Source organism: Amyelois transitella, chromosome 22 (genome assembly GCF_032362555.1).
Source record: "Amyelois transitella isolate CPQ chromosome 22, ilAmyTran1.1, whole genome shotgun sequence".
Classification (NCBI taxonomy): Eukaryota; Metazoa; Arthropoda; class Insecta; order Lepidoptera; family Pyralidae; genus Amyelois; species Amyelois transitella.
In genome coordinates this window covers 5350836-5371845 of record NC_083525.1, presented here as the reverse complement: position 1 = coordinate 5371845, position 21010 = coordinate 5350836, and the positions used below count along the sequence as shown (strand labels likewise).

At 34.2% G+C, this 21010-nt stretch overlaps 2 protein-coding genes across 4 annotated transcripts; one reads left to right on the top strand and one right to left on the bottom strand.

Annotated features, from left to right (window-relative positions):
- The first annotated feature begins 959 nt into the window (after positions 1 to 959).
- Positions 960 to 8591, top strand: LOC106129937 (N-acetylglucosaminyl-phosphatidylinositol de-N-acetylase). Of its 3 annotated transcripts, none has more exons than XM_060950529.1 (5): positions 960 to 1477; positions 1678 to 1968; positions 2516 to 2609; positions 3365 to 3452; positions 4772 to 8591. In XM_060950529.1, exons 1-5 carry the CDS (start codon positions 1156 to 1158, stop codon positions 4832 to 4834), a joined length of 858 nt encoding a protein of 285 aa, XP_060806512.1. In that variant the 5' UTR covers positions 960 to 1155; the 3' UTR covers positions 4835 to 8591. The 3 variants fall into 3 exon arrangements, with proteins under 3 accessions (XP_060806512.1, XP_060806511.1, XP_013184105.2); XM_060950528.1 differs by having other exon boundaries at positions 3365 to 3527; XM_013328651.2 differs by having other exon boundaries at positions 3365 to 8591.
- On the bottom strand, positions 6855 to 20866 carry LOC106129938 (phosphatidylinositol transfer protein alpha isoform). Its single transcript, XM_013328652.2, has 8 exons — positions 20701 to 20866; positions 20327 to 20357; positions 19929 to 20040; positions 14131 to 14282; positions 13451 to 13528; positions 11154 to 11384; positions 9415 to 9473; positions 6855 to 9079 (listed from the first exon to the last, which is right to left on the bottom strand). Exons 1-8 carry the CDS (start codon positions 20715 to 20717, stop codon positions 8941 to 8943), a joined length of 819 nt encoding a protein of 272 aa, XP_013184106.1. The 5' UTR covers positions 20718 to 20866; the 3' UTR covers positions 6855 to 8940.
- Positions 20867 to 21010: the final 144 nt, after the last annotated feature.

Genomic DNA, 21010 nt, shown 5'->3' with positions numbered 1-21010 from the left:
AGGGTTCCGTACGATGTTACCTATCATGTTTTTTTAAATCTGACCCAAATTTGTTTGTGGTAACTAAAAAAAATGTAAGTTGGTACGCACAATATTGAGTGATTTACCATGTTATTTTAATATCTAATTTACTGTTACTAATTTCTGTATTTTTTTCAAAATTTTAGGTTCAGTAGTTTCGGAGATAAGGGGGGGGGGATGGTCAATTTTCGTCTATTTTCTTGAATAACTTGGAAACTATTTATTTTAAAATTACAAAATAATACATTTAAGATCTTCTCAACACGACCTTTCATTTGATATGCCACACGATGCAGTTTTCAGAATTTTTTTTTTAATTTCCCCTTCCCCCCAAAAATGACCCCCCATATACAGATTTCATCTGCTCACGTCACACCTCTGTGTTTGGGTCACAGGAATAGATATGTGTGCCAAATTTAAACTTAATCGGTCTCAAAGATTCGGAGATAATTGACGACGATTAAGCGACGGACGGACAGACACACGAGTGATCCTATAAGGGTTCCGGTTTTGTATTCAGACGTACGGAACCCTAAAAAGAATGGGACCGCTCCACCTCATTCCCATGGATGCCGTAAAAGGCGGCTAAGGAACATGCTTATAAAATTGGGATTCATCTTTTAGGCGATGGGCTAGCAACTGTCACTAATTGAATCTCAATTCTATCACTATGCGGCATAGTTCAGCTATTAGGCATAGTCTATGCCTAATAGCTGAACTGTCAGTCTTTCAAGATTGCTGGCTCTACCCCACAAGAGATATAGTCGTCACTATATGAATGATGGACTTAACTGAATGTAATACCCGACGAACTTAAAAACTCTGTTGACCGATCATATACCTACATACGCATTTTTATCGCGCTAGCTCATGTATCGATCTAAAAAAAAATAATGAGTGACAGTATGGTGACAGTGACATTGACTATGTAGGTAAGTGGCAGGAACCAATTCTTGTCTTCTGTCCAATCTTGATTTGATTGACTGACTGATTTGTTGATTTTGTATGAGATTTCCCATACTGTCTATATATGTAATCAAATTCCTTGTTTATTTTAATAATAGATGCGACATAGATTTTAAATGGCTTATTCAAGGCGATAATCCCATTACTTAATAAAGTTACTGGTCAGAAATGTTACTGTTTAGTTCATATTATTACTATGACTTCGATTTATTTTATACCTTTTACTTAAAATTCTTGGCTGAAACGCTGTTGTATTTTAGAAACTTTGCATTGTACATTAGTATATGGTTTCTGTGCTATATTTTGGTATGTGGTGTGGTGTATCGGCGGTATGCAAGGCGGCTTCCCACACGGACTCGTGGTTCTCTTAGGGCTAAAAGAGTTTTGGTGGTGGTGGCACACCCGGATGACGAATGCATGTTCTTTGGGCCAACTATATTCAGGCTGTGCGAACAAGGAGCTGATGTTCATATACTATGTTTGTCAAATGGTAAAGTGTTATTTGCATAGTAAAGTAATAAAGTTCTTTACCTAAACAGTAACCAAATAAAAAAATGTTTCGAATTTGACATACAAAGCAATTCTGTTATATTCTTAAGAAAGTAGAAAATAATTCTTAATTCAGTAGCAATTTTAATATACTTTTTTTATTCTTGCTTATATTAATAAATTCAATTAATTATGTTTCAGGGAATTACGAAGGCAAAGGCCACGTTAGGCGCAAGGAGTTATGGGATGCTTGCAAAGAGCTTGGCATCCCTGATAGAAATATTTGTCTTATTAACGACACACGACTGAAGGACCATCCCAAGGTGAACTGGCCTGTGCCCGTCATCTCTAAACTCATGCAGCATCATTTAGAAATGTTGGATGTAGACACCCTTGTGACATTTGACCGTGGTGGGGTGTCTTCGCATGCAAATCATTCTGCAGTATTTTATGCAGTAGCATATATGTTTGTTGAGAAATTAATGCCCAAGAGTAAGTATATTATTGATTGAACCTAATTCAACAATTCCATTTTAAAAAATTGTAATTTTTTATTCATATGAGAAAAGAAAGGCAATAAAACTGTATAATTTTAGCATAGCCTGATATGATGCCCTGTTTGGCAAAGTGATTCTGGCCTCTGAATCCCCAGTCAGGTCATCTGGTAGAACAACAACTTTTGCTGATTGGGAACAGGGACTGATGTTTATCTATTTATTTTTTTTATAAAAAATATTCTATATTTGTGTTAGTATCCCAGATCACAAGTCTCAAACTTACTGTTGCTAGCTGCTGTGTGGTTCTTGGCACCAAAAAAAAAAAGAATTGGACTACACTTTCTCTTTCTAAAAGATGTCGTAAAAGGTGACTAAAGGATATGCTGGGATCATTCTTATAGGTGATGGGCTAGTAACCTAGTCACTATTTGCATCGCAATTCTAACATCAAAGCTTTGTTGGCTCTGTCTACCCTGCAAGGGTTATAGACGTGACTATATGTATGTATGTATAGATATAATGATGGGTCAATCTGTTTTCAGAATGCACAGTGTACACATTAGATTCTGTCAATATCCTCAGGAAGTATTTGGGTTTCTTTGACCTGCCAATGAGCTTCATACTGTCTTCCAAAAGGTAAGATGCTCATAAATTTTTGCACAAATCATTCTTATAAAAACGGAAGTTATATAACAAGATTATCCCTCTTTATGTTTTAGTCCTCGTATACAAATGAAAAGGCTTATATGTATACTGGTATGTAGATAGGCCTTTTCGAATGAAAAGGTATTTTTTCTTTTTGCATAATGGCATATCCTGGCGGGGTTGCCACTGGCTTTAGACTGCCATTAAAAGATGCGCATGCCAGCAGGCTTATCCACCATAATATATTAAGGAGATATAAGGCTGATTGTTGGAGAGACAAACCTTTTTAGTGTTTTAGAGGTTTTTCTCGTAATTTTATCTTTGAATTGATTTTTTTTTGATCAATTTTTTTTTAATATTCATGTCATGTTACTTTACCTCTCATTTTATATGTAACTAAAAATAAAATATCTTTTAATTTACCGAGTGCTCCGTTATTTAAATTAAACCACTACTCTGCTAAATTAGTATATCTCTAATCCAAACCTAGAGGTATACTAATACTGATAAAATATGAATCTTGTATTGTGACATTCAGTAATGTTTGTTGCATGAACACTGACACCTCCTGATTTAACAAGACTTCTGTCATAAATAATACTTAACTAATTATTATTCTCCACATTATGAACATTGCCTTCAAGTAGTTTTTAGACTGTTCAGTCTACCTCATAAATGTATATAATGTAACCCTCCCTCATGTAACTTGTTGGTGTCCCAAATAACCCTGTACCTATATTTTGCAGATACTTCCTCCGCTGGACGGAGAGTCGCCGCGTGGTCAGAGCTATGAAACGGCACAAGTCCCAAATGGTGTGGTTCCGGCACCTATATGTGTGTTTCTCTCGGTATATGGTCATCAATACGCTGCGACGGATCAGTTTAGCTGATATCGAGTTAGAACTTGAGGTTGATGATTAGAAATATTGTTGAATTTTAGACCAGCTGCGCCGCGGGGTTTTGTTCCCGTGGGAATCTCTTGATAAAAAATCATCTATACTTTATTCCAGTTCATAATCCATCAAAATCCGTCCAGTAGATTATGAGGGAAAGAGTAATTAACACATCAATACATCCTCTTAAACTGTCACTTGTTCCTCTTCATTCGAACCATCTCAGTTCCTTCAGGAAGCGAAGCACCGCCGAAGGTGAGGAGTAGACCTCGGTTAACATTCTTTGATTATGAATGTGGTGTGTTGTGTACCTCTTAGTTTTACATAACCTAATTCCACCTATATCCTTTCATGAGAGTGATACTTTTTCGTGTAGTACATTGTTAATCATTCCACTTATTTGTTTGATCCAAGGCAAGGTTTGCTTCCTTGTAATGCTCAGAAAACTATTCATAGGCCACGCAATTTTTGACTGAAAGCATGTAACAGGTAGCTTTTATAAATGAGAATGTTAGAACCTGAATGTTTGTAGTTGTATTGAGTGTGTAGTATCTACTATAGGATTTACGGTAGGCTGCATACAAATATCACCTAACTATACCACTTTTGGGCGTCGGTGGTCGAATCGGTAAGGTGCCCGGTTAAAATGCGTGATGCGCAGAAAGGCACAGGTTCAAATCCCACTTCGGCCATGTACCAATGACTATTTTCAAAGTTATTTACATTGTATGTGAATACAAACCGATGCTGTTATGACGAGGGAAATCATCGCGTTGAAACCTGCACATTCAGGCAACTGGATGCACTTCGTGTAAAAACCCGACTCACCCAATCTAGGATCTATGGTCAAAGACATACCCCCGCCACCTCCAAAGAGGGGAGGATGCAACCGGGTCTAAAGCCAGGAAAAAACCTCCAACCACCGCATGTGTATCGAGGTATATATACTATATGCCCCACTGTTCTTATCATTCTTATATATGTGATGTAATGTTCTTCCCAATGTATTGCAATAAATTTAGTTAGAAATTTAGACTCGGTTTATGTATGTGTTTGATAAGATAGGTATTGATTAGCTGCCATTGTTTTGTAAGTTCTAAGTCAAGCTAGTCTTCAATTAGGCCAATATAAAACGTTCATAAAATTGTACCTTAAGACAGTGTTGACTATTTGTACAAGTTAGGTTAAGCACCAAAGTGTAAAACAAATAACGAGAAATTTATATGTAGAGTTAGTATAATAGTTATCTTTTTGTTACAGAGTCAGCTTATGAATATATATAATACGGCTAATTTTTATCAAGAGTATATGAATTTATTATGATTATGCAACCACGCGAGTGAAGTGCATGTATTTGTGTATAGAAAGAAATAATGCCATGCAACCATTTTGTAACATAAGCAGTTTTTTTAATCAAGTTTGTGAAAACTTCTAATGATATATCTGTTTTAAAATAGTAGTTTAGTTTTAGGTGTGTCGCATATACTGAATATTTATCTTCTTAATATAAATTGAATATTTGTCAGACAGCCGAAACTAAATAAGTGTAAATATCATTTGGGAACTTTATCATACATTATAAAGTATTAGTTAAAAATAGAAATTTAATATTGTTCAATTTCTCTTCAATCTACCGATAAATGAAATTTGTGGTGCAATTGGATAGAAACGATATTTCTTTCGCTTACAGCCGGGATCGTGGTAAGTGGGAATAGGCGGGATTTTATGTAGGTATGTTTGGATATTTAACGTTTGATAGGATTGTGAGAGACTGGCGTCTGAACTAAGCAGAGCCTGTGTAGACCACATTTTCTCCCCACTTGAAAATTGTATAAAAATTGGTTTTGTTTAGTGAAAGAAATATTGTAGTTCAGATTATGGATGTTATGACGATTTTTATATAGGTATTTAAATTTATTATGTACCTACCGGCAAATGCGACAGAGATGAAATATTAAAATTGAAATGCATGTAAAATTACGCAAAATAAACCATATAAACCTTTTTTTTCCAAGCTGATTGCTATGTAAGATTATTCATTTATCATTCAAAGATTTTCAAGCGTATACTAGATATTAGACTATTTGAGTTTAGTTATATTTGATGTTTTGAGTCTAGTCCTTATGGTGTTTATGACAATCCTCTATGTACTAAGTAAATCTAGGGTAAGAAGTAGTGTTGCCGATTGATAGTCCACTATCGCCTATCGATTTATAGTAAAAGCAACAATATCCATGGGACTATCGATAGTATTGATCGAGGTTACTACCGAAAGTATTGATATAGTCTATCGACAACGGCAACTCTACTAGGAACAATAATTAAATTCATGTAAAGTCAATTTTACTTAGCCTAGCCTTGCAAAAAGAAAGTCTTTTACGCCTGTCTATTCTGTGATATGAGTTTACGCTTCCAATAATGAAGTTTTGGACTTTGTACAACTGTTGCATTATCTAGATAATCACCTATCGATTATTATAATCTTTTTATAGCTGGCTTGTGTAATTCATTTCCAAAATGAATATTGTTATTTTATTACACTGTAATTATATGACCAACTAAGACTGAGTTTCTATTTCTAACCTCAAGAGTTCGGGTGACATCTAACTACAAACCAAACAAATCATAACAGATTAAATTAATTTTATTTCCGTTGGCCTCAAAATACTCATAGTACATTTTACAACAAATGTTATTTATTACATCATTATAGGTACTTACATTTCAATGCGAGAACGTTTCAAAACTTTAAATAGGTAAACATTTTAAAATTGACAAGTTTAGAGCGCTCTATAGTTATCTTTAAAATATGGAAACCGCCCTATTTTACCACTACCGACAATATTTTAATAGAATACTGATAATCCTATACCCGCGGACCAGAGTCAAGATTAGAGTTAATGCCAAGCTTAAATAATATTAGTTAACTCACAACACATGCATTATAATGTCAACTCAACACAAACAATGAGGAACATTTCGATAAACCTATCGAAAAATAAAAAAATCGTCATGTGTACTTTGTTTTATTTGGTAACTGCTACAAATAAGGTTAACAATATCAAAGCGACTAGGCTTCCATAAACAGCATTCTTGTCTCGAATTTTTTATTGCCATAGTTGATTATATTGCGATTATAAGATTTCTCTAGTTGGGCCAAGATGTCAAGAATATTTTGATCTTGTCATTGTAGTTTGTACGTTGTGCTATTTCAGTGATTGAAGTCGTTAAGTACTTTAAATGCTTTTATCTCAAAATACATAATAAAAAACGGAAACAAGCTCTAGACAATGCTAAAAGCGGGATGCGAACAATTTACTAATATCTACTAATAAAAGACTACTTTCAAATATATATATCACGCTGTATTTGATGTAAAACTTATTACAACATAAGTAAAAAAAACTTAAAAACGAGTGCAATATTAAGCAAAAATAAATTGTTGTTCAGAGCTTCTAAAGATCACTTGAACTACAACATTGGAGTTAGTTTATGAGATGAGAAAGTGGTATTTAAAAGCTCTAGACAAGAAAGCATTACAAATATATATGCGGCCAAAAGACGCAGGTTAAACAAAGAAAATAAAAGCGAACATTTGGATTGGTCATAAGTTGCGAGTGCCAAAACAAACATACTCGTTTGACATTGTACTCTCAATGTGAATCAGTTCACATAAGTCGCTGCACATTATTATCGGGTATAACACTGACAGAGAGCTATTAAAATAGTAAATGAACGACATAATAAACTAAAATTATCAATCGGCATAGCGTCTGGAATGTCACACAAATATTACAATACTGATTTGTTAAACAACAAACTTATTAATTAAAATAAACATGCATCCCCACTTCGAGCGGGGGCGTCGCGTTATATAAGTTATACATTAATATATAGTACTATGTCCCACGAACCCGACCCACACCGGGAGATACCAGCGTACCGGCGACGCCCCGCGGGATTCCAACCATCTAGCAACTCCGGTCGCCACTGTTTAATAATAAAATATATTGCACCGATAACAATTTCCATTCGTGCCATAATTATTTACCTGATACTATTGCGCAAAATTACTTATATTACGTGTTTATTATTAATATAAATATAAACAACAGCCAAAAATCTGCTCAAGGCAAGTTACCTAACAGAACATTTAAACAGTGAAATGCGGTGAGTCTCGGCGTGAACCTCACCTCTCTCGTTGATAATGAATTGTCAAAGTTTTATTGAATTATTTTAATTATTAGGTAACGACAACACTACCTGTTAACCACTGACTACATCGACTTATTAGTTATTCATTTAATATCTATTCCACATCTGAATTACATTATTTTTCTAATGGTATGCCCTAGCCTCTTCCGAGACCTTATTCGTATGAATTGGGTCCTCTTATACTAAGGAAGATTTAGATAGAAACATTGACGTGCTAAAGACCGCCAGCAGCCGTAACATAACAATTTTCGCAAGATTTCCGTAACAGAACTATACAATATAACAGAGGCTTGGGCATCGATACCGCGCGAACGGACGCGCCGAGCGCAATCTATACGATTTCATTCAACTCAAAAGTACCTATTGGACGTTATACGATAAAATTATGATACATTCAATACACTAATTTTTGCTACAGAAAAATTGATACACATCTCGAGACAAAACTTTTTGTTTAAATGAGTGTACAAGATTACGCTCGACGCTTCAACGCGTACCATATCCACACGCTGCGTACGCGCATACTTCCTGTTCTAGAAATGACAGCAAACCAACTACACAATGTGTGCCATTGTTCTTGCCTTCCGAAATGACTTCTCAATTTGTTTAAATTCATTATTATACCGACCGAATTATACCTAAAACATTTCTACAAGAGGAAGCCAGCGTGCACCTAAAGCGCAGAACACAGCGTTACGCAATTTTAGACGGAATTGCAACTATAATCAATAATATAAAATATATATATAAATCTATTTACTTTGTTGAGAAAATTGTTATTGATCGGAACACAAAGAACATTAAAATTGGATCCGAGTTAATTTGTAAATAAAATACTGAATACATACCTAAAAACATCATTATGCGTAATTTGCCAAAAAAGATTGTCTATCATGTGTAAGACCCCGTTCCATGAATTGGTAGGAAAAAAAGGCTTTAATTCCGCCGTGTACAAACATGTTTGTAATTAAGACAAATAAATTAAAAATGCAAATAACAAAATAAAAAAAAAATGTCAAATTACAATCACTTAATTAAACGACACACTCATTGACTTTGTAGAACATCGGAAGGTACTGGTTGTTGTCAATAACAAATCGAATAAAAAAAAGCCAATTCAGAACACGCTTTAAAATCTGCACATTCGAATTTTAAATCTCTGTTCATAGTTGCAGCTCCGTCGCCGTTCAGTTTCCCGCCGTCCGCGCTCCAGTTTACTCGTTCTCGGCACGCATCCCGCGCACTTCTCCCTCGCGCCGGAGCCGCTCTAGCTCCTCCTTGGTTCGGTCTTCGATGGCGCGAATGTCCGCCATCGTCATGCCGTACCAGTCGTCCATTGAACAGAATACTTGTCTGCAATTTTGTTTTTACGATTTAGTCAAGTTAGTTCTAGTTCAATCAGAAATCAGATTTATTTGAATAAGGCTCTTTTGTAACTAAGAAACATTAACAAAATAATGTAGGTTCATGTTATGAGCTACTTCTATCTTAAATACATAAATTAACCGATTTTACTTTTCGCGGGTATCAGCTATATATGTATATACTAAAAATTATATGAAACGTCCTGTTTTACTGACCCTGTCGGTAACGATCTATTGGTACATAGTATTTATACTTTAGATGATTAGATTAGATGAATAATAGATGTTGCTTACTAAAAATTCATAAAATAAAATATTCCTCACCTATGGAAAATGGTGAACAACCGCCGCTCAGACTTCTGGATGACATTTTCTACTTTGTTCTGAAAATATTAAACAAACAAACAATTTTATAATAATATAAGCATTCAAGGTCACATTAAAGGGGTCGATTATGATGCAAATAGACGCCCATCATATCATTGTATCTTTAATGAACTTTGGAGTCTCAATGTCATTGAAGTCTATAAGGTAAATGTTCGAAATGTTTTAATGGCAGGCATTAAAACATCCAGAATTATATATACATACATCAATCACGCCTCTTTCCCGGAGAGGTAGGCAGAGACCACCTCTTTCCACTTGCCACGATCCCTGCATACTTCTTTCTCTTCATCCACATTCATAACAGACTTCATGAAAGCTTTTGACCTGACCTTTTTGACCTTTAGAACGTCGTCGATATGATCAGGGCACGTTCGTCTAGGCCTTCCTACTCCAACAGTCCCATTACCACTTTCTTTGAATGGTAAAATCTTGATTTATAAAAAATAAAATGTTTAGATATACTCTACTATATGTCTAGTACTATCCATCATCCTCCAGGCGTTAGTCCCGGCTAGCGTTGAAAATTCCGAAAGAAACAAATTGTTTTTTTCGGTGAAAGAAACGTTTTTTCGTTTTTTACCGTTTTATTGGTTTGTTACATTGAAATATATCAGAATAAAACCTTGGGGAAAAAACGGTTTTATTGAGATTTTCGTCGTTTGTTTCGAAAAATAAGAAAAAAACGATTGAAGAACTATATATATATTCTATGTATAATTACCAATTTTTGAAACAATGATGCATATTGTAAGGTAATCAATACTTTTCCTATCGTATTTTTCCGTTTCTTTCATATTTTTCCGTTTTATTAATAAAAAACATGAAATATTTCATTCTTATCTTTCTTGAAACTTTCGTAAAAAACTTGTATAAACACGAGGGAATTTGAAAAAAACCGGAAAAATTCCCGCTTTTTTCAACCCTAGTCCCGGCGACTCTGGTCAGACTTGGGTAACATTAACCTAACCAATATGGGTTCATATTGGCTATGGTTCATTCAACTAATTTGATGTGATCAACATTAATTTAAAAAGAGAAAATCCGTTAAAACAAACTGATGAAGGCAACGCAGCATTAGCTTTTCTGTAATTTTTTACAACTATTCATGTCAAGAACCACTCATACAACAGTAATTTCCCTTTCGATACAATTAGCGATGTTACTCAACGCCCCGACTGTATATAGTGAGAAATAAGGTTTCAATTATAACAATTTGCGGTGCGCTAAGATAATACTTCCGCAAGTAGCTACTATTACTTATCATAGGTATTAATGTCAACATTGTCAAATAATTCAAGCTATTTTAGTCACCGATTTGTTTTCCTCTTTACTGGAAGGCAGTAATTGATGATGATCTAATAAAAATACTAACATGAGTCACATTGAAAAAAATTGACAAAGAAGAATGCCTAAGGTCGACTGAATTCAAACAGGGCGTTACCCTCTGCATTATAAGTAAGTACTAGACATTTTTGAATGTCAATTTAAATTAATTTCAATTTTTAATATATGTGACAATATTGTACCTAACTACATATTTAAGACATAAATTGAATTAAATCATAAAAAATAAAGAATTGTTGTACAGAATATTTGGTCCAGCGTATTAGTATTATCACGTCAGCGAACCCAAACAAGCGCCAGGCATATCAATACAGGTTTTATTCTCCACTGACCTGTAATCCAAACCACTTGAACTCGGCGGTAACCAGCTTGTAACATGTCATCACCGGTTTCACGTCGTTCTTCCAGTTGGGCCCCACCAGCGGGCCCCTGCCGGTCTTTTTCGATTTGAACTTGGTGGGGTCCGTCTCTGCTTTGTAGTCAGTTTGGGACATCGGGTCATTAGCGATGTCGATGTTGACGACTTCTCGGTTCTTTAGCTTTTCCGGGGGCAGCTCGTGAACCTGGATAGAAGAAAAGGGTTTATCAACTTTACACACATACATATAATAATGTCTTTATTCAAAGACTGAAAGGCTACATTTTATCTAAAATTTCTTAAAAACATCATTTTATTACAGTATTCTTTTTAACTTGTTTACGTTAGCGCGCGCGACCTTGCTCAACCAATGTTAAGTTCAAGATCCACACTGCAAGTGGTACCTAGTTACGTAAACGGCATTGCAGTGATAGGTAATATAAATTTATATCTACATTGTCTAATGGCTGTAAGAAAGGTGAAACAATTTTCACTTCTCTGGGAAAAAGTAATATAATTTTTTTAGAATAGTTTAATTCCTTCTCAGGCTCTTTTATTAGTAATTGTCAATAAGCTACAAAGTACCTAAGCACTTCACGTTCTTCAAGATGGACACCAAAAGGGCGCTGGTACTTCGCCAAACAAATCGATCACTGGTAATAGAGGATGCACGAGCTGAAGAAACTCTTACAGTCTTGATCGCCTACTCGTAATTAATGTTTGGATGGACGAATTAACGTATTAAAGACTTGATTTAGTGGTCATAGCTTCTTTTTCCTATCGTTTATCGTGGTTACCTCTCTGGAGAGATACCCGGGTTGTGACTTTAACCATGATCCCGGATTGGGCAGTCAGGTTTTTAATAAGAAGAAACTTCCGCCTGACCGTTGCAGGGAAACTAAAGCCGTATTTTATTATGGTAAAAGCTCCTCTCTAGTCGCCTTTACGATGCCAATGAGAAAGATGTGGAGTCGTCCCATACGTAAGTGACGGAGCCACGCGGCACATGGCCATATGTTAAAGCATTTTATACGTTTCTTTAGTTATAAACGGGTTATTTAATAAGATTCAAACATAAATTTTTTTAAATTTATTTAGGTAAGCAAACAAGTATTTTTAGGTAAGATTTATGGACCACGCTTTAATTCTTAATATTGACACCCATCTGAACAATGGTATAAATTCTACGCTATAATGCTATTTTTCTTATCAAATTGAACATATGTAAAACTGATAAGCCTATTGTTGACACTTTTTTGTGATTATTAAACATTGCAATAGTGGAAGAAGGAATTTTTAGAAGTTTTTTTTTCATTAAAGTCAATAATGAATACCTACTATTTTTGTTACTTAAATCAGGATTAGAGTACCATGCCACTGATAAAATTCGTATTATACAAACATCGTTGTATATAAATAAATTTAAGCCCCGAACTACCGGTTATCTCTAGAAGGAAGGCTGAAAATTAATAATGTTTGCGATAACTGATAAAGGAAAAAGATTAAACGCGATCATGAAATTTTTACCAAATTTTCATTATCAATAGTCAATGTAGTTATACCTAGTGACAACGCCTTAAATTTTTTAACGACATCTTTAAAACATAACCCTTCCTTCATAGTAGGGTAAAAAGTTGAATTCGTTCTTTTGCTAAATATCGCAATTATTACGTTTTTCACAACCGCTCATTCAAAACCATTTTGACCTTTCTCTAGTTATCTTTCAAAAATACTTGTTTTTATGTAAAGAAATATCTTTGACTTATCTTTCTGTTTTAATACCGCGAGATATTTACAATATGTAACTATATATACTATGTCTACGTCTATTTACAAACCCGTAGGTACACGTCGTCACCGGGCATTGCTCACTATTTCACAAATCCGTCACGGTTTATTTCGACGTAATCCAATCAAGCTAACACGATTCTTATTAGTTTCTAAAGTTCCAACTAACTGTACGTGACCTGTTAACTTTGTTTACCCCGTAAGGGATAAAGATGTATGCCTGATTTTGAAGGACACAATTGGAATAAACTGGTTGCCACCTTAACAAACCTTAAAGAGTACCTATGTTCGAAATTGGTTATTAACCAATTTCGAACATAGGTACTCTTTCAGATAACAAGGCTGCACACAGCATTACCAAAACTTCTGCGGGAGATTAAAGGTGTGTCCCCTATTTGCATTATAACTAATATCCTGTTATTGTCTCCAAAAGGAAAATTCAATTAAATAAAAGATTTAAATACTACACATACTTAAACTTACATTGTATTGATCGCCGACATCTGGTAAATGTAGCGACTCTATGCAAATGACGAAGTTTTCCTTCATGTAACCAGGGTTCTGAAATCGTTCACAATAACATTAATACTGGAATAATACTGGAAAAAAAAATCTTCTATAAAACTGCCAGAATAAACGAGAAATAAGTTTCGCCAGTTTTTATTAGACACAGAAGCACTGTGGTCTGTAACAAACCAACAAATAAACAAAACCTTGAAATCAGAACAATAATAGAGAAAATTAAACACTCAATGACAGCAAAAAGCAGGGCAATCATTCAAATATTCTGGCTGTGATAATGATAAATATAATATGTACAACATTTAAAAGATCACAAAAGTACTAAAGGATATCACTGGACTGCCCTTCAGACATTTTGATTAAATCTCTGTCTCATCTTATAGTGTTCCCAGTTCCCACATTTCTCATCTTCTCACTTTGCCAGGTCTGCAGGCTTTTCAGTTTTAAGACCTTTGGCAGACAAGTAACTTTAACGACGTGAAGGTTTTTCGGCCGACCCATACCTATGCCTGCGCCCAGCGGAGGCGACATGACCAGACATTTGTTAACCACACAGTTGATTGGGCTGTGGTTAATCCTATGCTAAATGTTTCCAAGTAACAGATTGCATTATAAAATAATATGATATCGCGTGAGCCCACCGTAAGCACAGTCCTGCAGTAGGGGTACGCGTTCCACGCCTCTTCATGGACTTCAAGGGAACCCTTGGGCGCCAGCAGTCTGATGAAGGCCGGCACTTTCGACGCCAAGTGGTAGATCTTGTATGTGTACTGACCAGACGAGAATTTGCCACCTGTTTCCAAATATCAGAATATTAAGCATCGATAAAAATTGTATCGTAATTTGATCGAGTATACTTTACATCGTAAACAAATGTGTACGTAATTGCGAGTAGGTAAAAACCTTAGTTGTCTTTTTTGTGCTGAATACATTCTATACCAACGACAACTTGCCTGTTTTTAAGTTTAAAATGTTTTCAATAATTTTTTGTCGAACTTGATCAAAAATTGATCATGCCAGCAATTTCGGTTCAATTTTCCATATAAGTATTATTTTTAATTTAAAGTTTGAGTGCGTTTGACCTTAATTGCCTCAATATACCTATAAAAAATAGTCGTTTCTTACCAAATCTTCCACAAAACCAGAAATTTTACGAACATATGAAAATGAACCAATAAGAAAATTAATAATTTCAATTATAGATTATTATATCTGAAATATTAACTGTTGGTAATTAAATATTTCATAATTTATTCATTACCAGTTATCATTGTATGGAAATGAGGCAGGTGTCATGAAGGGAACAGTTTGTCATAATATTTGACTTTTTGCCATGAAATGACTCTAGGTGCAAACTAATTTCTTAGTATGCATGAAGTAAATTTCACAGCGAACTGTCTATGTCTCTTTTTATAAAGTAAATTCACTCACACCGCTAGTGATCATTTACATGCTAGGTGTCAGCTCAAAAGTGGACCTTAACCTTTGCAGCCAACGGTTCAGAATGCAACCAAGAATATACATAGTACTTAGGATTCACATTACCTAGGAGTTCACACACCTACCGATCTCTATTGTATGGAATGACTGCTAGGTCTAAACTAATTACGTAATTTAGACAAGCAATAATAGCTAATACTCTACGGACCAACAAAGTAAGTACAATGCCATGTTAGTGCAGATAACAAGCAAACAATGGGTGATTAGTGAACTACCCTGGATGCACGCAGATGCTAATTACCTACTTGTATAAGTGGCAATGGAACGCAGTTCTATTATTTTCGTTTGGTTGAAATGCTGTGTGGTTCCCGGCACCAATAGGATAGGACCACTCCATATCTTTTCCATGGATGTCGTTAAATGCGACTAACGGATAGGCTTTTACACGCGACCAAGGGATGGGCTGGCGAGCTGTCACTATTTGTACCTCAATTCTATCATTAAGATGAACAGCTGAGCGTGGCCTGTCAGTCATTTTCAGACTGTTGGCTCTGTCTACCCCGCAAGGGATAAAGACGTGAGTAGTCAGTGCGTCATCGTAGTCAGTGCGTCGCTTAATGAGATAAGAGTTTTGAAATTGTTTTATTGCCCCGATAACATAAACAATTTGTTTATATTACATAGCGCAATTTGCTGACTGAAGCATTATCTAATAGTTAACCAATCAAGTTAATTTAATATAGCACTGATCCCACACTACTAAAGACATGGGTTGTATTCTAAATGTGCCGGAGACCTCAAGGCTTCAATTAAGTAGATAGTTACCAAGTGCATCTGATAAATTGCACTGAGTATTAACGTTTATATTTTCTGAGAGCACTATTGGTTAGGTACCAGCTGTTTAAAAACTTATTCAGCATCAAGCGTATGAATACAGAGTATCTATTTAATAGTGTGCAAACTATGAAGTATCGTCATTATTTACGCACAAGATCTTCCGGATAATTACGTCATTTGATGGTGTCTACTATTAGTATTAGGCTCGTCAGAAATATAAGTGGTATGGTCTCTGTTGAAATCTCATAAAAAGTGAGATAAAATATACTTTGAAACGCTTTGGTTATTACCAATAAGAGTGGTGATAATTATACATCATATTGTCACCCTAACATGGATTCGGAAAGAATTTTCACGCAATAATGAAACTAAGCCTTATTCATCTAAGCCCTGAAAATTACATTAGGATATATTTCCGCGACCATGCGTCACCTAGATAGAATTTAAAATGTCATTAGTGGTTTATGAAAACATTGAATTCATCCGGCGACTCGGATCGGAAACGCTGAGACGAGAAAACCGAGATAGGCCATAGTGGGTTATTTTTAGAACAATAGAGGCTGACGAGCACAAGGGACCTTCGGAAAATACTTTTACGAGGGTTCGTTCGTTTTCGAAGCGAAAGAAGTGTGCACGGATGTCGGGAAATTGATGTCGTCTCTGCCTACCCTTCCGGGAAAGAGGCGTGGTTCTATATATGTATGGTTTTTTCCATCTGCGACAGGAGTCTCATGATTTAAGCACATGCGTCAATGGCTTTTTGTCAGTCAATTTTAACCGTAAAAGGAAATCAGTTATGTTTTTCGTAAACTCTCGACATGATTTTTAAACCTGTTATAACACTCACAAGCCTTCAATGATTACTATCACAGGTAAAATTATCGTTTTCAACTGATACTACTTAATAAAGTCAACTGATGGATAAATCATTATTTAATTTATTTATTGTTAATTTCTGCCAAAATAGATCAATGTCGAACTTTTTAAGTCAGTCGTAATTCGTAAGTAACAAACCAAAATCAAAAAGTAGGTCTAACGAATGATATAAGAATTTTCTTAGTAAAGAGAATACGTAGTCGATAATATGTATGAAATCGCCGTAGAAATTAAAATTAATAACTCCATCATTATCATGGCGCAGCAAGGTCACAAAAACGCGGAGCAATCCATAATTAATGGAACACAACAGCAACTACTGTAGGTTACAAAGGTGAGTATGGCCGTCAGTTACGACGGTACACCTAAACAAACAAACGCACTGTTCACGGCTGATGTCAGATTGCTGCATACTATCGTCAAGAATATTATACCTACCATTGTAAGCACATAAAAAAGGGTATGAAATAACATACATACATATAATCACGTCTATATCCCTTTCGGGGTAGACAGAGCCAACAGTCTTGAAGAGACTGATAGTGCCACGTTCAGCTATTTGGCTTTAATTTCATATATGTGCCGGAAACCACACGGCACATATATGAAATAATACAGAACTAAAGAGAACTTGTAGGGAATCAAAAAAGGTCATGCAGCCATAAGTAACTTGGCCGGAAAGTTTATAGCGCAAGGGATTAGGATCCCAATCCCTTTAAGATTGGGTCATCAAGACACAGACTTAATTAACAGTATGATTAGCTGTCCCCATACCATGGCACGCGCGACGCCGTTTTTATCGCGCGAAAAACTTTATCTTGTAGCTATGAAAATTTCTATGCAAAAAAGATATTACAAACAAAGCTTGAAATATGTTTAACATGGCAACAGGGTTAATATCCTTTTTTGTAGTCCAAAACTAGATCAATTCAGACCAAAGGAAAAATGTTCGAGTATTTTTAAGTTAATCTGCAAAAGCTTCTTAGTATACTATACACCTATAACGTCTTTATCCCTTACTGGGTAGACAGAGCCAGGAGTAGGGATGTAAATTGGTAATTTTACCCTGGTAAAATTCGGTAAAAAACGATATACGACGTAATTTTTGGTATTTTACGGTAAAATACGGTAAATTTTGGTAAAAATAGTTTTAAACTTACGTTGGCAAAACTTTAAAATACAGAATTGTATATATTTGTGTGTAGGTTACTTGTTTAGTCTGTTACAGATTTATAGATTTTAATGAAATTTACTAGCAGTTTTTAATTGAAAATAATAAAAAATGTCAAATGTGAGAATGATTAATTCAATAAACATAATAATGATTTATTATAAAAACAAAATTCTTTTTTTATTCTTTATGTTCAGTTAAAAAAATAGTTTTTTATAAAAATTAATTATTATTTTCACAATAAAACATTTTATTGTCTGCGTTTGATTTTACGTCTTCATTATATTTATTCTTATTTATATTATCTATTCTTTTAGTATTCAATCATAAAATAAATAAAAAACCTAAAATCTAAGTGGATCTGCTGTTACATCTTCTGCGTCTGATTCTTCGTATTCGGTGTCAAAATCAAACATATCCATTTCAACAGGATTGTTAGTATATTTGTAGTTCGCATAATGATTTTGCAAATTTATGCGGGCGGTGAATTAAACAAATTAAATTCTAAATGTCGTAAGTCACTCGGTAATTTTACCGTAATATATATAAATTACCGTAAAATACGCGTATTTTACCGATGATTTCAGTAAAATTACGTAATTTTACAACCCAAGCTAGGAGTCACTTGTGCTAAGCTGGAGCTCAATGATGGAATTCAGACAAAGTTATAGGTTACAGACCTTTTGCTTAAGCCTTTACCTAAAATTTCTCCTTATATAATAACAATTATTAAGAACAATGATTTGTATTAGGAAATTGATTTAAAAAAGGCTTTTGGCAGGTATATAATCAATTTGAATACATAAATTTTAAGTTGTTTTAAAACACTGTTTGCTCTAATTTTGTTATTAAAAGTGATTCTTATATTTTAGAGAATTAATTTGAATCTCCTCTGACTTTGGAGGCTTTTATCCACTTACCTAGCAAAAAGAAACAGTTAAATAATATTTTCAGCAAAAATAAATTCTACAGGTAATCAAAGATTAACTTTCTCAAATATAAAACAGAGATTAATTTTTAATGATTGTTAGTAATGAAATATGATCAAAATATGACCTAAATATTTACATTTACTGAATAAGATACTTAATAGTAAACATTACAATAAAACAAGGAAAATATGTGTAAAATACCAGATTTGCATGATGAGCAAACACCACAGTCTTCTTCATCAACAATCTTTTTACCAACTAAAAAATGCCATATAATGAGCAAGATTAAAAAATGAAAAGGGAGAAGTATCCTTCTAAATTTCTATCAAACAATTCAATCAAATTGGTCATAAAAAGACTACAAGGGTTGACTAAGACCAGATGGAAAAATGTTTGAACTATGATTTTTTTAAATAATACCATTTTCCATACATACATACTAAAATGTTTTAAAAGTACTGCTTAAATCTGAATGAACCAGATCAGCATTAAGGTCATTTTCTCCTCAAGAAAAGAATAAAACAGGAACTAACACCATGTGATGATCACTTTTTAACACCTAAAGCATCCTATATATACTCAGGAACTCTATGAAAATGGTTTCTGAATCAGGAATTAGGATGTGCCATGGGTTATGTGGGTACAAATATCAACCTTATTCCATAAATCTAAAGCTGCAAATAGTATTCAATATCAAATACATATGGCATTTTAATTTTGTATACCATTTTCAGTTTTGCATGACATATAATTAAAAGTGCTCAAGCTGAGATTCAATCAAAAACAGTACATTCAAACTGAACTATATTTTAATTTTTGGTTGATTTACATCAGTACACCACACCATTATACCAATATTCCCAAAATATAATTATGCAACCATTTTTTTTTGTGTATGAAAATGCAGAATTTACATATGAAGTATCTGTGCTGTCACAAAAGTCTTACAGTTGTATGGTTTAATTTTTAATAAATAATTGTCAGAATATTGTATCAACTTATTGAAACTTATTTTGTACAAGCTGAAAATATATTATTGACTGGAATGGAAAATCAAACAATTTGTTTAATTCATCAATTATCTGTTAGATAGTACTTTTGGCAATAGACAGCTTTTTGTCTTTAATTTTTCAATATAAGTAGATAAAAAAAATAAACATTCAAATAATTCTCAAGAACTTACCAAGTAATGGATAATCTTTGAATGGTTCATTCTTTATGACTTCTATTCCCTCGCCACCACCAGTTTCATTTTTGGACACCTCAGCTACACAATACAGCTGAGCCACTTGATACTATAAAAAGAACATAATTTCAAAAACAAAAGTAATAATACAGAAGTACATTTAATAGATCCAACAATTTTGATAGGAATTTTGACTGACAGAGATGTTACATTGTCGGGCATAACAAATCATCTAAATCCTTTTTTCCAAAGATGTCAATACTACTCATATTTCATTTTATTTGGTCAGTTAAAGCCAAAAACAAACTTATAAAGCTTTATAAAATATTTATTTATTTATTTTATTCTGAAACTCTTAAATTTAAATTAAAGAATGTTACTTAAAAAATCCTTACCTCTTCTACTGTGAGGGGAAGAGTAACGCGACTGTAAAGAAAGGAGAAATATAATAAGCATATGTTAGCGTTAAAACATGTGTTTTGTAACTTTATCTTTTGCAACACAATCCTGAAAATGACCGTCTACTCGCAAACCTTGACCTGAACATCTGTCAGTGTCAGCATTAATGTAAGTATACTTCAGCAGATCAACGACCAATTTTATGGTATTACGAGATGACTATCACTAATTATGTAGAAGGCTAATTATTACTTGATAACCGACCATGATAAGGATAAGTTAGAAAAGGCCTGTATCTTAAAACTCTTGAAGTACATGGCAAAAATCGATTTATATCGACAACCATATAACCTGACTATTGTATACTTACTATTCTTTGATCTGCATGTTGTTGTTATAATTTATTTTCACTTAAATGCACATCAGACAGTCTACTAACACCGTAAAATTAGACTTATCACAGAACAAGACTTGAGCTATGGCTATGGCCCGATTATTGGCAGATTATTGTAATTTTTATCTATGACCAGCCAATGAAAATGACAAGGCGCATGCTCGCTCTATGACGCAACGGATATTACGTCAACATTTTAAGGGTGCGTTTGTTTAATGTATTTTTTTACCATTTAGGTAGAGTAAATCTACATAATGGAAAAAGAAATATTGGGTTGCTATGTGGC

Bases quoted from the DNA above. Each gene is read 5' to 3' on its own strand.
- LOC106129937 (XM_060950528.1), top strand. From the start codon at position 1,156: ATGTTACTGTTTAGTTCATATTATTACTATGACTTCGATTTATTTTAT. The intron at 1,478-1,677 runs GTAAAGTGTTAT...ATTATGTTTCAG, and splicing joins TATACTATGTTTGTCAAATG to GGAATTACGAAGGCAAAGGC. The intron at 2,610-3,364 runs GTAAGATGCTCA...TATATTTTGCAG, and splicing joins TTCATACTGTCTTCCAAAAG to ATACTTCCTCCGCTGGACGG.
- LOC106129938 (XM_013328652.2), bottom strand. The intron at 11,385-13,450 runs GTAAGTTTAAGT...TCTTCTATCCAG, and splicing joins ATGTCGGCGATCAATACAAT to GTTCACGAGCTGCCCCCGGA. The intron at 9,474-11,153 runs GTCAGTGGAGAA...TAATATTTTCAG, and splicing joins TCAAGTGGTTTGGATTACAG to AACAAAGTAGAAAATGTCAT.